The 19,248-nt window shown below is 44.2% G+C and overlaps 1 protein-coding gene across 1 annotated transcript; it reads right to left on the bottom strand.

Annotated features, from left to right (window-relative positions):
* Window positions 1–6,432: 6,432 nt before the first annotated feature.
* Window positions 6,433–11,742, bottom strand: LOC125298848 (Fc receptor-like protein 4). The gene is made up of 5 exons (XM_048249717.1): window positions 11,619–11,742; window positions 11,209–11,454; window positions 7,295–7,573; window positions 6,751–6,996; window positions 6,433–6,488 (listed from the first exon to the last, which is right to left on the bottom strand). Exons 1-5 carry the CDS (start codon window positions 11,740–11,742, stop codon window positions 6,433–6,435), a joined length of 951 nt encoding a protein of 316 aa, XP_048105674.1.
* Window positions 11,743–19,248: the final 7,506 nt, after the last annotated feature.

Below are 19,248 nucleotides of genomic sequence, written 5' to 3'. Positions count from 1 at the left end.
AATTAGCAAATACATTTATGCAGAAGTACTTTTGTCCTTTTTATTTTTGTTAGATCACAAGTTACATCACATTATTTATATCACAAGGAGCAATTGGCTGAATCTGATTGAAAACCAGACCAACTGAATTCTAAAATATAGAACGATTATCTAAACGAAGGATTTAATAATCAACAAGCATATTTTAATAAATGTTATATCAAGGAAAATACAGCAAATGAGGAAATACATTTATTCAAAAACACACTTTGCACATTTTTTATTTTTAAGTTGTCCAATTTACATCACATTATTTACATCTATCAGATAAGACGAAACAAATTCTCGTAAATTCTTTCAGATATCTTTTCATTTACTTTAACATTCTAAAAAAAGGGATACACCAAGTAACAATGATAAATGCAGTAAAGTACAGGTAATTGCAATACTGCTTGAAAATGATCAAATGATTTTGTGAAATATTTTGTTGCAAAATAAGCAAAACCAGAGCAAAAACATTGGCTAACCTTATATGTCTTTCCTTATGCTAATTCTGCCGGCTCCTCCTTTCAGCAAAGACACACAGGTAGGCAGTTGTACAGCAGGTATTGAGGACAATGTCCAGTTGAAGGTAGGACCCTGGTTGGACCGCTCCAAAACTGTCAGCACGGCTCTTTCAGTCTCTCAGATGTGGATCTGTGAATCCTAGGCCTCTGACACTTCATATGTTCTCTCCTCTTCATCGTCTACTTTGGATTGGCCTGTAAACAACAGAAGAAGCCAGTCGGTGAAGAAATGTATCACTGTGTCCAGTATAGCCTGCTGGACCCATTTAGGACCCATCTGAACACTGTGTCCAGTATATAGCCTGCTGGACCCATCTGAACACTGTGTCCAGTATATAGCCTGCTGGACCCATGTGACAGTGCCTGACTGATCTGTGTAAGGGACTCCGAGCATAGCATTGTTTTGTTGCATTCACACCTCCATCTACCAAGAATGAACCTGAATAACGTTATGACACCATAAGACATTATATTACACAGGGCTGAGCAATAGTGACTATTTATGACCGCCGCGCAGCGAAGCGGCGGTCATATAGGTTTAGTCAGATTTTTTTTTTTTTTTTTCTTTTTCGCATGTCCAAATTTCCGCCAATGATTCCCGGACACTGAAAGACCGGGTAGACAAAACTTGGTGGACATGTAACCCCACATGGATAGCATGGAACCATCGTTTTTCGTTTTGATCTGTAGCCCCCCGCTGAATTGGACCCAAAAAGGAGGGTAGGGCAGACACAGTTTTCTGTGAATATCTCGAAAACCATAGGGTTTAGGAGGACCATTTTTTTGTATGTTGATCTCAAGGGGCCATGTCAACCCATTCCATAACCACTCATTTCATGTATAGCGCCACCTAGTTAAACACAAAAAAAGTAAAAAATGAGGTGGTGTAATTGAAGGTATCTGTGACCTAACATAGTCAAAACTGCACGAAATTGGAAGTGTAGGATCATTATGACACCCTATGTATGCACGCCAAGTTTTGTGGAATTCCGTTCATGGGGGCCACACAATAAATTAATTTATGTTACTATACACCAACTGGCCTGTAGGTGGCCGGAGACAGTTTTCTGTGAATATCTCGAGAACCGTATGGCCTAGGAGGTCCACCTTTTTTTGTATGTTGGTCTTAAGGGGTATGTCAACCCATCCCATTACCACTTATTTCATGTATAGCGCCACCTAGTTAAAAAATTAAAAAGCAAAAAAAATTAGGTGTTTTCATCTCAATATCTCTGGCTGACAAGGTCAAAACTGCACGAAATTAAAAGTGTAGGATCATTATGACACCCTCTGAATGCATGCCAAGTTTTGTGTACTTTCGTTCATAGGGGGCCTTACAATAAAATAATTTATGTGTACATTTAGTGACGACACCAACAAGGATTCCGGGACACTGAAAGACCGGGGTACACAAAACTTGGTGAGCATGTACCCCCACATGGATAGCATGGAACCGCCATTTTTCGTTTTTTCATCTGCAGCCCCCGCTGGACTGGACCCCGAAAAGGAGGGTAGGGCAGACACAGTTCTCTGTGAATCTTTTATGGTATGTTGGTCTCAAGGGCCCACATCAACCTGGCTCATAATCACTCATTTGTGATTTGCCCCCGTAAAAAATGAAAATCAGTAGGATTAAAAAGAAAGCCAAAATAAATATTCATCATCATCATCATGGCTGCATTTTTCAGTATTGGCGAGAAGTAGTCGTTTGTCCACTAGATGGCGATCGTTGCAGTGAGACGTAATTTTGTTGGAAGTTAAAAAGTGGGTTGGAAAAAACAATGGACGCCTTCATACAAGGACTGTAATTTACCGCAGCGCAGCATCTAATAAGGATAGGACGATGTTCACATGAAGTGTAATTCCCATTTCTTCTTGAAGCCTAAATAAATCTGAGGATGTTTATCGGACATGCTTGGTTTTACTGCAGGCATGCGTTAATCTTGTAATATCAATAAGGACCTAGGTAATGTTACCGTTAAGCGTTGGTTGAGTGATGGAGGCATTTGATTTATTGCATTTGTAGAAAACTATAAATCCATCCAAAAATGACCTTTGTTTTTGATAGCTGTTGAAAACGGCATGGAACTGACAGAGATGTTTTTGTTTATAAATACATAAAAAAAAAAAAAAAATAACGTTATGCTGATACCTTTTGCTTTTTCCCAAATACAATGTAGCCTACAGGTGTAAGTGACCTTTCATCAATCCAGTTGCAATGGATGAACTGTGATGAACTGCCCTACTTGTGATTGTTTAGAGATTTTAAAGGTTTTATAACAATTCTACATCTTCTTTGGCTATTCTACAATCTATTCACCTTTTCAGCACCAGTAGGGTACTTTCTGTGCAGCCGCACACACACACTCAGGCATGCCAAACAAGCATACACAAAAGTTTCAAGAGTGGGGGATGGAGTAAAATATGGAGACAAATTGAAGTGTGATTTATTTTCGCGGAACGGATGTACAGGACTGAGCGGCGGTCATATTTTGTACCGCTATGCGGTACATCTAGTTTCAGTCAAATTGATCACACGGAGCTCTTTCGGTACCAGGCACCAATGCACCACACCACACACAAACACCTGACTCCACCATTACACACCGTGCATGTTGAGCTACTGCTAGTTACCAGCCAAGCTAACTTTGTGGGTGCACACACACGTTTTTTGTAGTAGCAGTTTTTCATAAAAGTACCTCATAGTTAATAATCACAGACATGGGTATCAATATTGTCTTTAATAACTTATCTGAGCGTGGTGAGTGGGAGCCACGTTTGTTTGTTTGTTTGTTTGTTTGTCTTCTCTCTCTCCGGCAGCACTTCCGGGTGACTAAAGGACCCGAGCTGTGGAAGCCAGCTGGCTTTGTAGTGCCAGCCTCGTTATGATCTCTGATTTCATCCAATTGTTGTTAATTAAGTGTAAATTAAGAGTTGTGAAGAAATCAGGGTTTTGTAATGTGAATGGATGTGTTGTATGTAAAATGTGTAACCTTTTGGCTATTTTGAAATCTTGCCATTGTTTTGCAAATGGGAGATTAGGGGTTTTGTATGTGTACAGCTGTTTGGGGTTAATTGTAGGGGAGGGGCTTGTGGTATTTAAGACCTCAGAAAGAGGTAGCTGTGTCTCTGCCCATTTTCATTGCAGTCTGGTTTGTGGTGCTGGGCTGTGCAGTTTTGCTCTTCAGACTGGCAAGTTTTTCTTTTCTTCTTTAGATACATTTTGTTTTTCGTTTCTTAGTTCATAGGCTGCAATATTTTGTGCAGTTTGGAAACTTCAACTTTATTTTTGTTTCTTTTATTTTGGGTCACTTGCTCACTTTTGGAGAACCTTGGACTGTAAATAAAACATTCCTAGCACTGGAGTTGCAAATCTTGGCTGAGTCATCATTTCGTCACAGAACCCATGTGACATTGAATATGATCAATTATGATTGAATATCAATCATATTCGATCATATTTTTCTCTTAGTGGGTGTGCTGCCAAAAGTGAAGGTATGTATGTATGTGCATCTTATCTTAAAAAGAGAACAAAAAAAATGTGTAAGAACAGGAGCAGTATGTGTGTCGTATGTGCGTTCAGTGTGTTAGAACAGGATGTTTTTGGTGATGACTACCTGTTTGCTTGTTGCATTGCTAATGCTGGATTAGCATGTTAATTTATGTTCCAGAGGTGAACTTTTCGTACATAACTTTAGCAGCGCTATAGAGGAGAGAGAGCGCGTTCATAACTTTAGCAGCGCTACAGAGGAGCGGGCGCGTTCATAACTTTAGCAGCGCTACAGAGGAGCGGGCGCGTTCATAGCTTTAGCAGCGCTATAGAGGAGCGGACGCGTTCATAACTTTAGAAGCGCTACAGAGGAGCGGTAGAGGAGCGGCCGCATTTATAGCTTTAGCAGCGCTATAGAAGAGCGGGCGCGTTCATAACTTTAGCAGCGCTACAGAGGAGTGGTAGAGTAGCGGGCGCGTTCATAGCTTTAGCAGCGCTACAGAGGAGCGGTAGAGTAGCGGGCGTGTTCATAACTTTAGCAGCGCTACAGAAGAGCGTGCGCGTTCATAACTTTAGCAGCGCTACAGAGGAGCGGGCGCGTTTATAACTTTAGCAGCTTACAGAGGGCGGCGCTGCTCTCATAACTTTAGCAGCTTACAGAGGAGCCGGGCTTATTCATAACTTTAGCAGCTTACAGAGGAGCGCGGCTGCTCATAACTTTAGCAGCGCTTACAGAGGAGCGTGCGGCATCATAACTTTAGCAGCTTATAGAGGAGCGGGGCTGCTCATAACTTTTAGCAGCGCTTACAGAGGAGGGCGCTGTTTCATAACTTTAGCAGCGCTATAGAGGAGCGGTAGAGGAGCAGGCGCGTTTATAACTTTAGCAGCGCTATACATGGATTTCTATGGAACGTCACGAAAACATGCGTGCACAACCAAGAGGCGGAAAGCACCATAGAGCAATGCAAAAGAGCAAAAGAATAAAATGAGTTTTTGTGCTGAAAACTGCACCAATTCGAAATCACGATGGTTAGAGAATGTTAAATATGTTCAATATCCCTAACGGAATGCATGTCTTCGCCAAAAATGACAAAATACAATGTTATATTAATAATGCAAATGAACGGCAAACTTTGAAATGAGATATCATTGAGACAACAGGGGTATACAAAAAAATCCATTGTAGCTTACAGCATCTGACTATTTAGGTTAAGTTTATAACGTTGTGGACGGCCACCAAGCGTCTTCTGCCCCACGACTGCGCGCGCATCTAGTTATGTTGGTAAACGGGAAACCCGTGTATAGAGGAGCGGACGCGTTCATAACTTTAGCAGCGCTGTAGAGGAGCGGGTGCGTTCTAGCCTGACGAGCCAGGCCTACATGTAGGGTCTGGGCACTCACCGTTCACTCACCGTTCGCAGTGCTCAGTCCGAGGGGCGGGATAATCAGTTGTCTTTCAAATTTCCTCTGCACGCAATAGGACAGTGGCAGCGCTATGAGTCCCATGCGTTTCCAACCAGCGGAGCTAGTGGGCTAGTTCAAACGTTTGCCAACTTAATAAAAGCTTAACTCGTGTCACACTGTTCGCCAGCAGCAACATCCATCTTATTTGTTTTCAAGTACAGTAGCAGAGAATTCAAGCCAAACCGTTGCAACTCTGCCATCAATCATTATGTTAAGCCCACCTAACGACTCTATACATGATTTCATTGGCCTGATTAAGTTTTGATTTCTGGAGCTCACAAGCCAACGGAGCGGGCGCGTTCATAGCTTTAGCAGCGTTATAGAGGAGCGGGCGTGTTCATAACTTTAGTATCGCTATAGAGTAGCGGGCGCGTTCATAGCTTTAGCAGCACTACAGAGGAGTGGTAGAGTAGCGGGCGCGTTCATAGCTTTAGCAGCGCTACAGAGGAGTGGTAGAGTAGCGGGCGCGTTCATAGCTTTTTTTTAGCAGCTTATAGAGGAGTGGTAGAGAAGTGGCGCTGCTCATAGCTTTAGCAGCGCTACAGAGGAGTGGTAGAGTAGCGGGCGCGTTCATAACTTTAGCAGCGCTATAGAGTAGCGGGCGCGTTCATAACTTTAGCAGCGCTACAGAGGAGCGGGCGCGTTCATAGCTTTAGCAGCGCTATAGAGGAGCGGTAGAGTAGCGGGCGCGTTCATAGCTTTAGCAGCGCTACAGAGGAGCGGACGCGTTCATAACTTTAGCAGCGCTACAGCGTAGCGGGTGCGTTCATAGCTTTAGCAGCGCTACAGAGGAGCGGACGCGTTCATAACTTTAGCAGCGCTATAGAGGAGTGGGCATGGTGGAGCAGCGGTAACATCACCGACTGATTATCGGAGTTCGATTTTCAAACCTGCCTTTTGCGAATTGGTTTCGCTTTAGATGAAAGCTAAATATCAGTCAACTTTATCTTTAACTTTAAGAGGACACAGGAAGATATTTTGCTTTTTTTCTGACAATGTAAGGGGACAAGAGGGTCAAGATTAAAGAGTCGTGTTTCTTCTCTGTGCGTGAGTGAATGCCTTACTGTTAGATCTGAAGCACTGGACCACCAGCATGATGGTCAGAGAGAACACCGGTACAGAACAGACCAGTCTGAACACTGAGAAGGGGGATGCTGGATAATCAGACCCTGTATAATACAAGAGAGGATTATGAGTAAACATGCATGGGGCTCTGTCATACAAGAGGAAAAGGAGAATAAAGTGTCTCACTGAAGACCATGATGCGAGACTCTGGTGACTCTCCCAGCTCTGGGTGTCTGCACTTGTAGAGGCCCTTGTGTGACTTTGAGACTGCAGGGATGGTCATCTCTCCTGTAGTCTGGCTCTGAAGGAGTGATCCGTCTTTATAGAAATCAGCACTGAAGGTTGAGTTATTGTTCCGGCATAAACAGCGCAGAGTCAAAGGATCTCCTTCAGTCACAGGGTGGGCAGGGCTCTCCAGAATCACATCACCACCTGAATTAGAGTGAACACACACAACTGTGCAGGCTCTACACACAAGATCACACTATACATGTCATGTCAAAACGGTTAAAGCAGCAGAGGGCCCAGTTAGACGCACTTCTGCTTTCAGACTGATAATGTCACTAATGACCACAGAGCAATTTTAGACCAGAACTCCACAGCGCTGTTTCAGCATGTCATGTCAACACTGTTCACTGGTGTTTATACAGCAGAGCACTCTCTCCACACAATCATGACATACTTCTATTTTATGTCACTAATGATCACTTCGTAAGTTTATCTTACGTACTCGTCACTGTGATGTTGACAGGATTGCTGCGTCCTCCAGATTCAGACCAACACCAGTACCCTCCACTGTCCTCTTGCACTGGGCTTGTGGTGCTGCATGTGGACCCTGCCTCTGACTCCCACCCATCAGGACACGCTGGGCCTTCAGGTCTCTGAGTCACCCATCCTAGTCTCCATCCAGTAGAGTTGTCTGGCACCTCACAGCTCAGAGAGAGAGAGTTGTGTGTGAAATGTTGAGATCGGTTGGGTCTGATGACCACAGAGGCTGGAGGAGACAGAGCTGACAAATAGGAACAAATGCACTGTTAATGGCACATACAGTTACACAGAGAAATACACACACATCGTGGTTATGGAAATAGCATGCACTATGCCATTAATATAGTTAGAATAATGCATGTTTTGAATTATATAATGTTTCTATAGTACAAAATGTTATTTCACTCTGTTTTTACATGGTTAAAGCCACCACACATCCAAATAAGTGCCCTTCATGACCCACAGGCCGTCAGTCTCCATAGGTTAACATGGCAAAACTCGACCCCCTACCTGATAGCCCCAAATATATTTGCATCTTTCTAAAACTGCTTTTCCATGTTTCACCTGCATAAAATATAGTATAAACACAGATATGTGTGCATTGACTTAGAATAAATGGGGTTTACTGCCTGGTCGGGACAATAATACCCTTTTTATATTTTAATTCTTTAAAAATCAAAATAAAATCAATGCTAGTACTAATACATGAAATGATGGCAGATCTGGATAGCCTAGACTCTCCTGAAAAAAATAATAATATATGATATGTGTGTGTGGCACTTACAATGACCAGAATAAATCCTTATGAATAAAGGTAGTGAAAATGCCCTAAAAACAGCTTAGGGTTCTAAGGGTTAATCCGGCCTTGCCCCCAACGAATCGCAACTTTCCACCTCTGGGACAGCTTAAAAGAAGTTGAGAGGACTAAATGCTCTACAGAATAAGCATGAAGTCAAACCTTTAAATGAAAAACACTCTTTAATAATCAAAAAAAATAAACTGCTAATGAAGTAAACTTGTGACCATCAAAAATCGTTTATCGCCTGTAACTCCGTGATACCAGGACGTAACAGGAAGACATTTGGCTGAGCAACGGAGGTTAATATGCTCTATGTTTTGTCCAAATGATGACTGTCTCAGGGATTAAAGTGAAAAAAAAATTGTTTGACTAAACTTTTTTCAGGCCATAATTCATACGTTGTTCATATCTACCTATAGAGATAGCACCTCTTTTGCTGTCGCGACCTATTGGTTTTTAATGTACAAAAAGATGCAAACAGCAAAGTAAAGGGAGTATTCACCTTATTCACACGGCGACCATTGTTTAAACCAAAACAAGGCTGCAGGGTACACTTACTACACAATTAATGCCACCTACAGGGGAATGCATAGATCATAACAATCCTATGGTTTGTGTACCCTGTAGCCTCGTTTTAGCCGCCAATGGCCGCCATGTGAATAAGGCGAATTGAGAGTGTTCTTGATTGAGATTGAGTTTTCCTGATGAATAAAACAATATTTCAGTACCATCCCTGACCATTGCTGACTAGCCATTGCTGTTCTTTTCTACTGCAGCAATATTGTAGAAAGGCTTTAACTTACACTCTTATTTAATTACTTCAGGCCAAAAGTGGCCTTTAAAGGGGAGATTTTTTTTCTTGTTAATATGCCTATAAAATCAAGTTTGCAAGACTTCCCATTTCCTCATCAAAGTAATGAATCAGAACATTCGAGATATTGTTCATATTTCCATTTGTTGCCTCATCCGCATTTACTGAAAACGTGTTAATTTTGAGTTTTACAGACAACTCAGTATTCCAATGAGCAGCAATACTGTGTGTACTGTGCTCATGCAGGAAGTCTGCGCATTTGATAACAACAATCTGGAGAGGGCGCTTTTGTCTTCAGCAACAGATTGTATAAGGTTGACAAGAGGTTGCGATATGGTGAGGGACAGGTAGTGTTGCGCTATGAAAGAACATGCATAGCCTACTTTCTGAGTGCAAAAACGATCAGCCATAGATAAACGTAGCCTACCTCTGTCGTGGTGGCTAGTTGCACCAGGTAGGGAAGATGTCCTGAAGTGCACGAACATTAACCTTGGTGGTCTTCTGATTGGTGGCGTGCTAAAAACGTTTTCCTATTGCCTCCATAAACAATTTTCTTGCAGCAAACCGCCTAAAAGCAAACCTCTGGCACTTTAATTTCTTTACACTGTGGCTTGCTAGTTCTCCCCCGTTTCCAACAGCCGCCCATCTCCATTTATTTTTTAACTTATAACACCTGTGCCTTCCTTTAGCAACAACGCATCCATGACAGCTAGTGGCTTTGCCAAATAGACGCACACAAATCATGACGCTAATATGCGAGGTTCTGGTAGGCCTACTGGTTATGGTTTTGTGCTATAAATTAATAATATTTTATAGCGAAGTTTTAAGTTGACTATTTTAATTGCATGGTTATTTTTTGTCAACATACACTTACAACCTACTGTCGTTAAAAGTGAGGCTTAAGCAAAATAGGCTACAAGGCTGTCTATGGGTCACAAACACGACTGACCCCCTTACTCAACAGTTCGCGATGATGACAATATTATTATTATTTTATGTTAACACGCTCAGTCAAAACCTTCCGTCGCAAAATGTGAAAAACATTGTTGTAGCCTACATGTCATAACAGACGGGATAATAAATTGCATAGGCTACGGTTTATTTTGCGTCGCTTTACACATAATGTTAGTTGCATTGATTAAAAACTGTTCAAGTCATAGGTGACACCCAAAATGAATGACCTCCCCTGACAAGAGTTCGCGATAGTAAGAAATTGTCTACATTGATGCACGGAAAGAACACAGCCTAAGATTCTTCTCCGAATTCGCACATAAAGCTCACAATGCATCATATCCAAAAAAGTTAAACGGATTGGCCAACCTCGATCATCAACTGTCTCGATTGTGTCACTATAATCCAACTTTTAGACCGTTAGTCCTCCAGACGTGTTCTTTTTTTTTAAGCAAACGCCCCAGGCCAATGAGACAAGCGTAGCCTGGCTAGCGCCTCCACTTCTCAATGAGACCCAAACGTTCATTTTCTCGTATTTGAAAAAAATGCCCAGATCCGTTTATTGGGTGCCACGGATGTCTATCAAATGCGTCTGTGCATAGCTCATCATCGTCTTGCTTTCCCACCTGTTCTGTGATTGGTTCCCTATCTCAGGCGAAAATTTGCTCCATGGTCTCCAGGCTGCCTTAGCAGCGTGAATCAAATCGCGCGCAAGGCAGCATGGGAACACCCAGGCTAAGACAAGCGTGTAGCTACAACATAAACAAAGCGAAACTCATGGCTGACGTATCTTCTTGAGCGGTCACTGACTGAGACACAGAAAGTTCTCAATAACACTATTAGGTCTTTAAACATTTACCATCACACACATTAATTCATCGGACCTAATATTTGTAGTTGCCTTAAAAAAAGGAAAAGAAAAGGTGATCCCCCCCCACCCCTATTTTTTTTTTCTCATCGGATCTGCATCGAATATGGCAATATGGCATTTTTTAAAATCAAATTGACGGAAATCCGTCGTACGACGGAGAACTTTAATCCTTGCTGTCTATCATCGTTGCACTCGGAGAAAACCGGAATGTTTCAGTCGTCCCCCTTTCAATCGTCCCGGTTGTACCCTAAGATTTATTACACATCCAGAAGAATATTTTTAAGTCATTACAGGCTCTGGCTTATTATGGAGCATAATAGGAACAAAGTTATGAGATCAAATAAATAGCAGAGAGGAAAACTCAGGGGGGGCATGTACCCCCTTAATTTCAATGGGCATGACGCCACTGTCATACAAGAGGAAAAGGAGAATAAAGTGTCTCACTGAAGACCATGACGGGGCTCTCTGGTGACTCTCCCAGCTCTGGGTGTCTGCACTTGTAGAGGCCCTGGTGTGACTTTGAGACTGCAGGGATGGTCATCTCTCCTGTAGTCTGGCTCTGAAGGAGTGATCCGTCTTTATAGAAATCAGCACTGAAGGTTGAGTTATTGTTCCGGCATAAACAGCGCAGAGTCAAAGGTTCTCCTTCAGTCACAGGGTGGGCAGGGCTCTCCAGAATCACATCACCACCTGAATTAGAGTGAACACACACAACTGACCAGGCTCTACACACAAGATCACACTATACATGCCATGTCAAAACGCTTTAAACAGCAGAGGACACAGTCACCTGCACTTATGCTTTCAGACAATTTATGTCACAAATTATCATTTAGTAAGTTTATCTAACATACTCGTCACTGTGATGACAACAGCATTGCTGCGTCCTCCAGAGTCAAACCAACACCAGTACCCTCCACTGTCCTTGCACTGGGCTTGTGGTGCTGCATGTGGACCCTGCCTCTGACTCCCACCCATCAGGACACGCTGGGTCTCTTAGTCCTCCATCTTAGTCTCCATCCAGTAGAGTTGTCCTGCACCTCACAGCTTAGAGAGAGAGAGTTGTGTGTAAAATGTTGAGATCTGTTGGGTCTGATGACCACAGAGGCTGGAGGAGACAGATCTGACACACAGAGGACAAATAGGAACAAATGCACTGTTAATGGCATATACTGTTTGTAGTAATGTGTCCAAGCGGATGGTGAGACTCAGGCAATGAAACTCAAGTTGACGTAATACCGGCAGGTTTAGGCAACAGACAAAACAGAAAACATTAAACAAAAACACTGATCAAAACGAAAAACAAACATGGGACAATAACTAGGCCCTCCATAGTAACAATCGACACATACATACGTCCTCTCACGACAGAGGTGAACCCCGAATGAAGCACTCAATTACATTTTATGCCATCGGTCACAATCAAACCACAGAGAATAATCAATCGCCCCTTTGACACATTCTTTTAAGCCATAAACTGCATTAGCGCACACACTACTCTATAACATTCATGTTCCGACATCACCAATGCGCTGCAATACCCTAAAACAACAAATAAAGAATAATTGTCCTAAATGCCCCTGCCTAAATAAGCGCTTCCCTTACGGGAGTGCGCCCCGACCATTTAAGTCCCACCTCCTGCCCTCCTGTTTGCACCCCGGAAGACAGGCATACCACAGGTAAAGCCCTCCCTACACTGACAGACTTTGGAAAGATTTGGAAAAGATTTTTGAAAGACTACAGTCTCAGACCCTCTCACATCTAAAGACAAGTAATAGAGTTTTAAGTCAGAGACTATCATTTTGCAATGACTAGGGATCTTGCAGGGTCACTATTTACAAGACTGCAACTAGATTCCTTTAAATTATTACCCATCGTGCAATAGATAAACAGGAACTGAAATGATAGCATATGAAACTCAAAGTCATATTTTCGTGTTTCTGCAGACCAAAATCGTACAATGTAGGCCGCCATAGAGAAGACGTGTCTTTCTTTTCCATATTTGCAAGATGTTTTTAATGTCATTTTGAGCCTCAGGGGTAGAACTAAGCAGTCATGTATCATTAATGTGTCAAAAAGCCTGAAGAGCGTTGTTGGGAACCCAGTCAGACACATTCGGGATACATGTACGTGTGCTAGCTCCAGGGGTGGACAGTAAGTAAGGGATAATGTATAGAACGCCGGTCACTGTCGGGAGATAGGTCCCGACAGGGCGAACCTCTCTAAACCTCTCTCTAAAGAATGTTTGATTCATTCATGTGAATGGAACTTTCTGCAGCACTCTGAAGAGCCGTGTAATAAGTAAGGGATAATGTATAAGGGATAATCTCTAAAGGGATAATCTCTAAACCTCTCTCTAAAGAATGTTTGATTCATTCATGTGAATGGAACTTTCTGCAGCACTCTGAAGAGCCGTGTAATAAGTAAGGGATAATGTATAGAACGCCCTGTCGGGACTTATGTTCCGATAATTACCGGCGTTCTATACATTATCCCTTACTTATTACACGACTCTTCAGAGTGCTGCAGAAAGTTCCATTCACATGAATGAATCAAACATTCTTTAGAACACAGCTGATCAACCGTCTGCTTTCACTTTTGAATGAAGTTCCAATCCTTGCGTAGTGATATGAAAGAATTGACTTAGAAGCACAAAGCCCATTTTCTTTGACAGCGGTCTGTTATACTTAGCAATGGTCTGTTATTCAGAATTAGGTTATTCCGTTCATGGTTGGCCATACAATAAATTAATTCATGTTACTGTACACCAACTGGCCTGTAGGTGGCCGGACACAGTTTTCTGTGAATATCTTGAGAACCGTAGGGCCTAGGAGGACCACATTTTTTTTGTATGTTGGTCTTAAGGGGCCATGTCAACCCACCCCATTACCACTTACTGTATTTCATGTATAGCGCCACCTAGTTAAAAATTAAACAGCAAAAAAGTAGGTGTTTTAATCACAATATCTCTGGCTGACATGGTCAAAACTGCACGAAATTGAAAGTGTAGGACCATTATGACAACCTCCAAATGCATGCCAAGTTTCGTGGACTTTCGTCCATGGGGGGCCATACAATACATTATTTTATGTGTACATTTAGTGACCGTACACCAACAGAGTTTTCTGTGAATATCTTGAGAACTGTAGGGGCTAGGATGACCAATTTTTTGTGTATGTTTGCCTCCAGGGGTCATGTAAACCCATTCCATATCCACACTTGTGCATAAACAGATACACACGCACACACATACATTCACAGTAATCATACGTATGACACATACTCACACAGTAGACATATATACGCATGCATACACAGGCACATACACAGGCAAACACACAAGCACATGCACGCACAACCAACCACCCACCCACACACATATAAACATAAACATGTACACGCACACATGCACACAATTCAAGAATTTCTCAGAATTATGAACACGCAAGATGGGGGTGGGGTTGTGAAAGCTAGCAGATACCAGTGAGAATTGAGTGTGCATAATGCAATTCAGTGAGACATATATGCCTTTCAGCGTGACTTCTTTTTGTGGAAAACATGTGCTGGACTGGGCGGCGGGCATATTTTGTACCGCTCTGCGGTACATCTAGTTTGCTCTGATACTGGTGCCCCAACAGATGGCTGTAAAGAAAATGGTAGTAACAGCAGACTGCTAAAACATGTTCAACTTCCTGCGGCACACATTAAAAGACCTCAGCTTCCTCAAGAAGTCTGCTCTGTCCCTTCCTGTACACAGCCTCAGTGTTGCACTTCCAGTCCAGTTTGTTATCCAGATGTACACCCAGATATGTGGTTTGCCACTACCTCCACCTCTTTCTTCATAATGGAGACAGTCCTAGCCCTCCTAAAGTCCACTACTATCTCCTTTATCTTGGTCACTCTTTAAGAGTAGGTGGTTGTTACCACACCACGCCACATGTTCACCAGTCTCCTCCCCATCCTTCACACCCCACAACTGCAGAGTCATCAGAGTATTTCTGCAGATGACAGGTTGCAGAGTTGTACTGAAAGTCTGATGTGTATAATGTGAGGAGGAAAGGAGAGAGTACAGTCCCCTGCTGTGCTCCTATGCTGCTGACCACCTGCTCGGACACACATCCTCCCATCTGTACAATCTGTGGTCTTTCTGTCAGGTAATCAACAATACAGTACATTATCTTAATCTCATTGATTGCTAGACTTGTGAGATCAGTAAAGGAGTGTTTGAATCACTGAATTTTGAGGAGTTGAGCACCACACTTCCTGAAGTAGAGGCCGTGCTCAATTGTAGGCCCCTCTCTTACAGTATGTACACAATGCTGAAGTAGAGGCCGTGCTCAATTCTAGGCCCCTGTCTTACAGTATGTACACAATGCTGAAGTAGAGGCCGTGCTCAATTCTAGGCCCCTGTCTTATGTACAATGATGTTAATGACCCTCAGCCCTTAATTCCCGCTTTGGTGGGAAAAAGATTGACTTCTTTGCCACCCAAGGCTTCGATTCATAAGTCACAGACAACTAGTCTGAACAGAGAGAAGTTGAAAATAGAGATACCGAGACTCTTGAACAGTTTTTGGAAGTACTGGAAGAATGATTACCTAAAGGACCTGAGATCGACACTCCAACGACAACGCCCACTTTACTGAAGACAGGTGATGCTGATCGGAGAGGACAATATGTATGCCAAGGCAGACTTGGAAAATGGGTCGCATAGGCGAACAGCTCACTGGCAGAGATGGACTGGACTTTGACAAAGAATAATGGCGCCGTCCTATGGCGACTCGGTGTGGCTCTGCATTTGTTTGTGTTTCGTACTTTCATGTCTAGCCAAAAACTCTGTCAGCCTGATCAAGTATGACAGGCATGAACTTTTATTTATTCGAGACTCCCATGTTATACCCGACTTTTCGGTTCCTGATCACTGGAAGGACGTGGCTGCAGATGCAAGCAGTAGCATCGACAAACCTGCCAACGTTTACCGGCATATGCGGCCTCCAAGGAAGAGAGGCAAATGCGCGGGCGTCTTGGTTCGAGTAAGAAGGATAATCCATTGCTCCCCGCTCCCCAGCATGATTCTGTCAAATGTCCGCTCCCTGGCTAATAAACAGGATGAGCTGGCAACGCTCGTACGATCTAAGGGGGACGCTGCCGACTGCTCAGTGATCTGCCTAACCGAGACTTGGCTGGAGGACAACACCCCGGACGAGGGCCTTCTTCTGCGGGGCTTTTCTCTGTATGGAGCTGACCCATCGAAACAGGACTCACGGAAAAAGTCTGGTGGGGGTGTCTGTTTTTACATTAATCAACGCTGGGCTACGAACTCATCTGTACTTTCTCGGCACTGCTCACCAGAGCTGGAATGTCTAATTATTAAATGTAGACCTTTTTACCTACCGCGGGACTTTTCCTCTGTTATACTGGCCGCTGTTTACATCCCACCCAAAGCTGGAGCAAAGGAAGCCTGTAGTCAACTGGTGGCACTGATTACCGAAGTGGAGAACTCAAACCCGGACTCTGTGGTTTTAATCTTTGACGATTTTAACCACGTTAACTTAAGAAAATCACTTCCTAGATTTAAACAACAGATACACATTGCTACCAGAGGGGAAAAGACGCTTGACCAGTGCTACTGTGTCATTTCTAATGCATATCATTCTGTGGCATGGGCCCCTCTGGGTCAGTCGGATCACAATACCATCTTTCTAATACCACGTTACCAACAAAGACTGAAAACCATCAAACCAACCAAAATAACTGTTAAACAATGGTCTAGTCAAGCACAAGATGAATTAAAAGATTGTTTTTATACTACTGATTGGTCTGTTTTTAAAGATGAGCATACCAATTTACATGAATACTGTGATGTTACCTTATATATATTAACTTTACTGAAAGTGTATGCATACCCTCCAAGTCTGTGACAGTGTACAACAACAATGTGATGTCAATACACTTTAGCTAAATATACTTTTGAACAAGCAGTTAAAAAGGCCAAAGCCAACTACAGGGCCAAGCTAGAAACCAAACTCAATGCTCATGACAGCAAGGGTGTTTGGAAAAGCCTACAGCAGATCACCAATTACAAATCTAGCAACGCAGTTCTAGATGATGACCCCCTGCTCCCTGACAAACTCAATGAATTCTACTGCAGATTCGATTATACTGTAAGTCCACAGACAGCTCCAACCTCCCCTACGATGCCACTCTCCTCGACCCACCATTTTTGATAGAAGAACATAAGGTCAGGAATCTGTTGAAAAGACAGAACAGCAGTGTGACGAGTACATGGCGTCCTCGTCAGCTTGGCCTGCTCATCTGAAATGTTAGGACACCTGGTGTCCAGGGTGTCTTTAAAAGGCACCCTGATGCATTGTGGGTTAGAGAGCGGGCATAGGGTTGTTGGTGGCAGCAGCAGACCTGAGTCTGGGTTTTGGTATTTCTTTTCTTTAATTTATTTAGCACCACTACATTACTCAGCGCATCCATACATTGCCTACACCACTGACTCTACTGACATATTCAGGGTTTCTAATTATTTTGGGTTTGTTATGTTAAACGCTCTCAATATATTATTGTTAATCTTATCTGCGGTGTGGCGTGTGCCCTTGTTTTTGTCTCTTCCTCGAGCCAGGACGTTACAAAGCAGCTGGCCCTGACCTGGTGTGCCTATGAGCTGTCTATGGTCTTTACCGACATCTTTAACTGCTCTCTGAAAGAATGTCAGGTCCCAACATGTTGTAGCGACTGGCTGTCAATCAGCTACGTATAACCCTGGGTATGCTGATGATTGGCAGCCTGGTGAGAAGGGGCGGACCCAATGGGGATATAGGGATTGGGCTGAGGAAGTTCAGTCTCTTTCGTTTCTGGGCCTGACACGGCCCGCTGTGTTCTATGCATTTGTGCTTTGTGTTAATAAACTCGTTAACCGAACTCTGGCTTTTGGTCGGATGCTACACTGGTGTCAGAAGAAAAAAATAGGAAAAGTGATTAGAGAAGACCGAGGGTGCACCCTGCACTATTAGTTAGTGACCAGTTTAGTTTAGTAGTTAGGTTGGGTTAGCGAGACCATGCCGCCAGTGGAGGGAGAATGTCTGGGGAGATGAGCGATGGAGGCGGAGCCAGGAGTGGATGTTTGGTGACCTACAAAGGGAGCTGTGACGGCTGGAAGACAGCAGAGGTCACCTTCGGGGGCACGATGGAAGCGATGGCCTCCGAGGCTGGCTTTGATGGACGAGGGCCTGCACGCTTCGCTACTCGCAAGCCAAAGTTGAAGGGGGGCGCAGACACCAACGTCACCTCCGGGGCGGGAAGCTCAGATGTAAACAAAGATGGCAGCGCCCGGTCCACAACATCAGCGGTAGCAGCTAGCTCCGTGAAAACTCCAAAGTACAACGGGAAGGTGAGCTGGGAAGCTTTCCATGCGCAATTCAAACTGCTTGTTAAGTCACAGAACTGGTCGCAAGAGACTAAAGCGTTACAATTGGCGATGTGCCTTATGAACGAGGGTTTAGCATGCTTGCTGCTCTTAGACGTGGATGACAGAGAGAGCTACAGTGCACTGGTGGGGGCTCTCCAGCGACGGTTCGGGAACTTTACAGGAGCAGAGCTCCTCCGCAATTAACTAAATAACAGATACAGAAGACATGGTGAGCCGCTACGACAATTAGCATTGAGAGCCTCACCCGCAGAGCATATAGCAGCATGCCCCGGCGGTACAAAGCGAGTTAGCTCGCGACCGGTTCATGCAAGCCCTCTCCCCACCCGAACTGCGTGTGGAGGTGCAGCTGACACACCCACGGTCCCTGCATGAGGCGTTGGAGAGGGCGTCAGAGAGAGAGAAAGCCCGCACCTACACCATGATGCCCACACAGGAACACAACAGGCCTCATGTAAGAGCAGCAGCGGAGGTTCCGCAAACACCAACATGGGCAGCAGAGCTGACTGAGCTGGTGCGGGCAGCCTACCTGGGCACTCAACGGCGCCCGGACCACACTACTAGACTGTGCTGGGGCTGTGGGAAACCCGGTCAACTGGTACGCTCATGCCCGAAAGCACCCAGACACCAGGGAAACGACCCCGGGTCCGCATAGAGGGTGTAATGTGGACCACGAACCACAGGCCCCTACATACACCCTCAGGCACGGCTGGCCTGATGACGGTTGCAGTAGTGGGCCGGACTTCAATTGGGGACCTATGCCACATTCCAGTCACTGTGGAGGGAGTAACGTGTGTGGCGCTGGTTGACACCGGCTTTGCAGTGACATTAGTGCAGCCCGATATGCTCCCTAGGCAAACTGTTGGAGACAACAGCAGGAGGGCCACATGGACATACAGCCAGTGCTCCAGTGGGTGGAGATGCAGACACGGCCACTTTGGGAGGAGGTGGCACCACTCTCCACAGCAACAAAAGGGCTGTGGGCAAAGTTCCAGGCCCTGCGGCTCACTGATGGGGTGCTACAGCAGGCCTGGAAGGATCCATCGCCGG

This window comes from Alosa alosa, chromosome 8, assembly GCF_017589495.1.
Source record: "Alosa alosa isolate M-15738 ecotype Scorff River chromosome 8, AALO_Geno_1.1, whole genome shotgun sequence".
Lineage (NCBI taxonomy): Eukaryota > Metazoa > Chordata > Actinopteri > Clupeiformes > Clupeidae > Alosa > Alosa alosa.
This window is presented reverse-complemented; position numbering and strand designations above follow the sequence as displayed.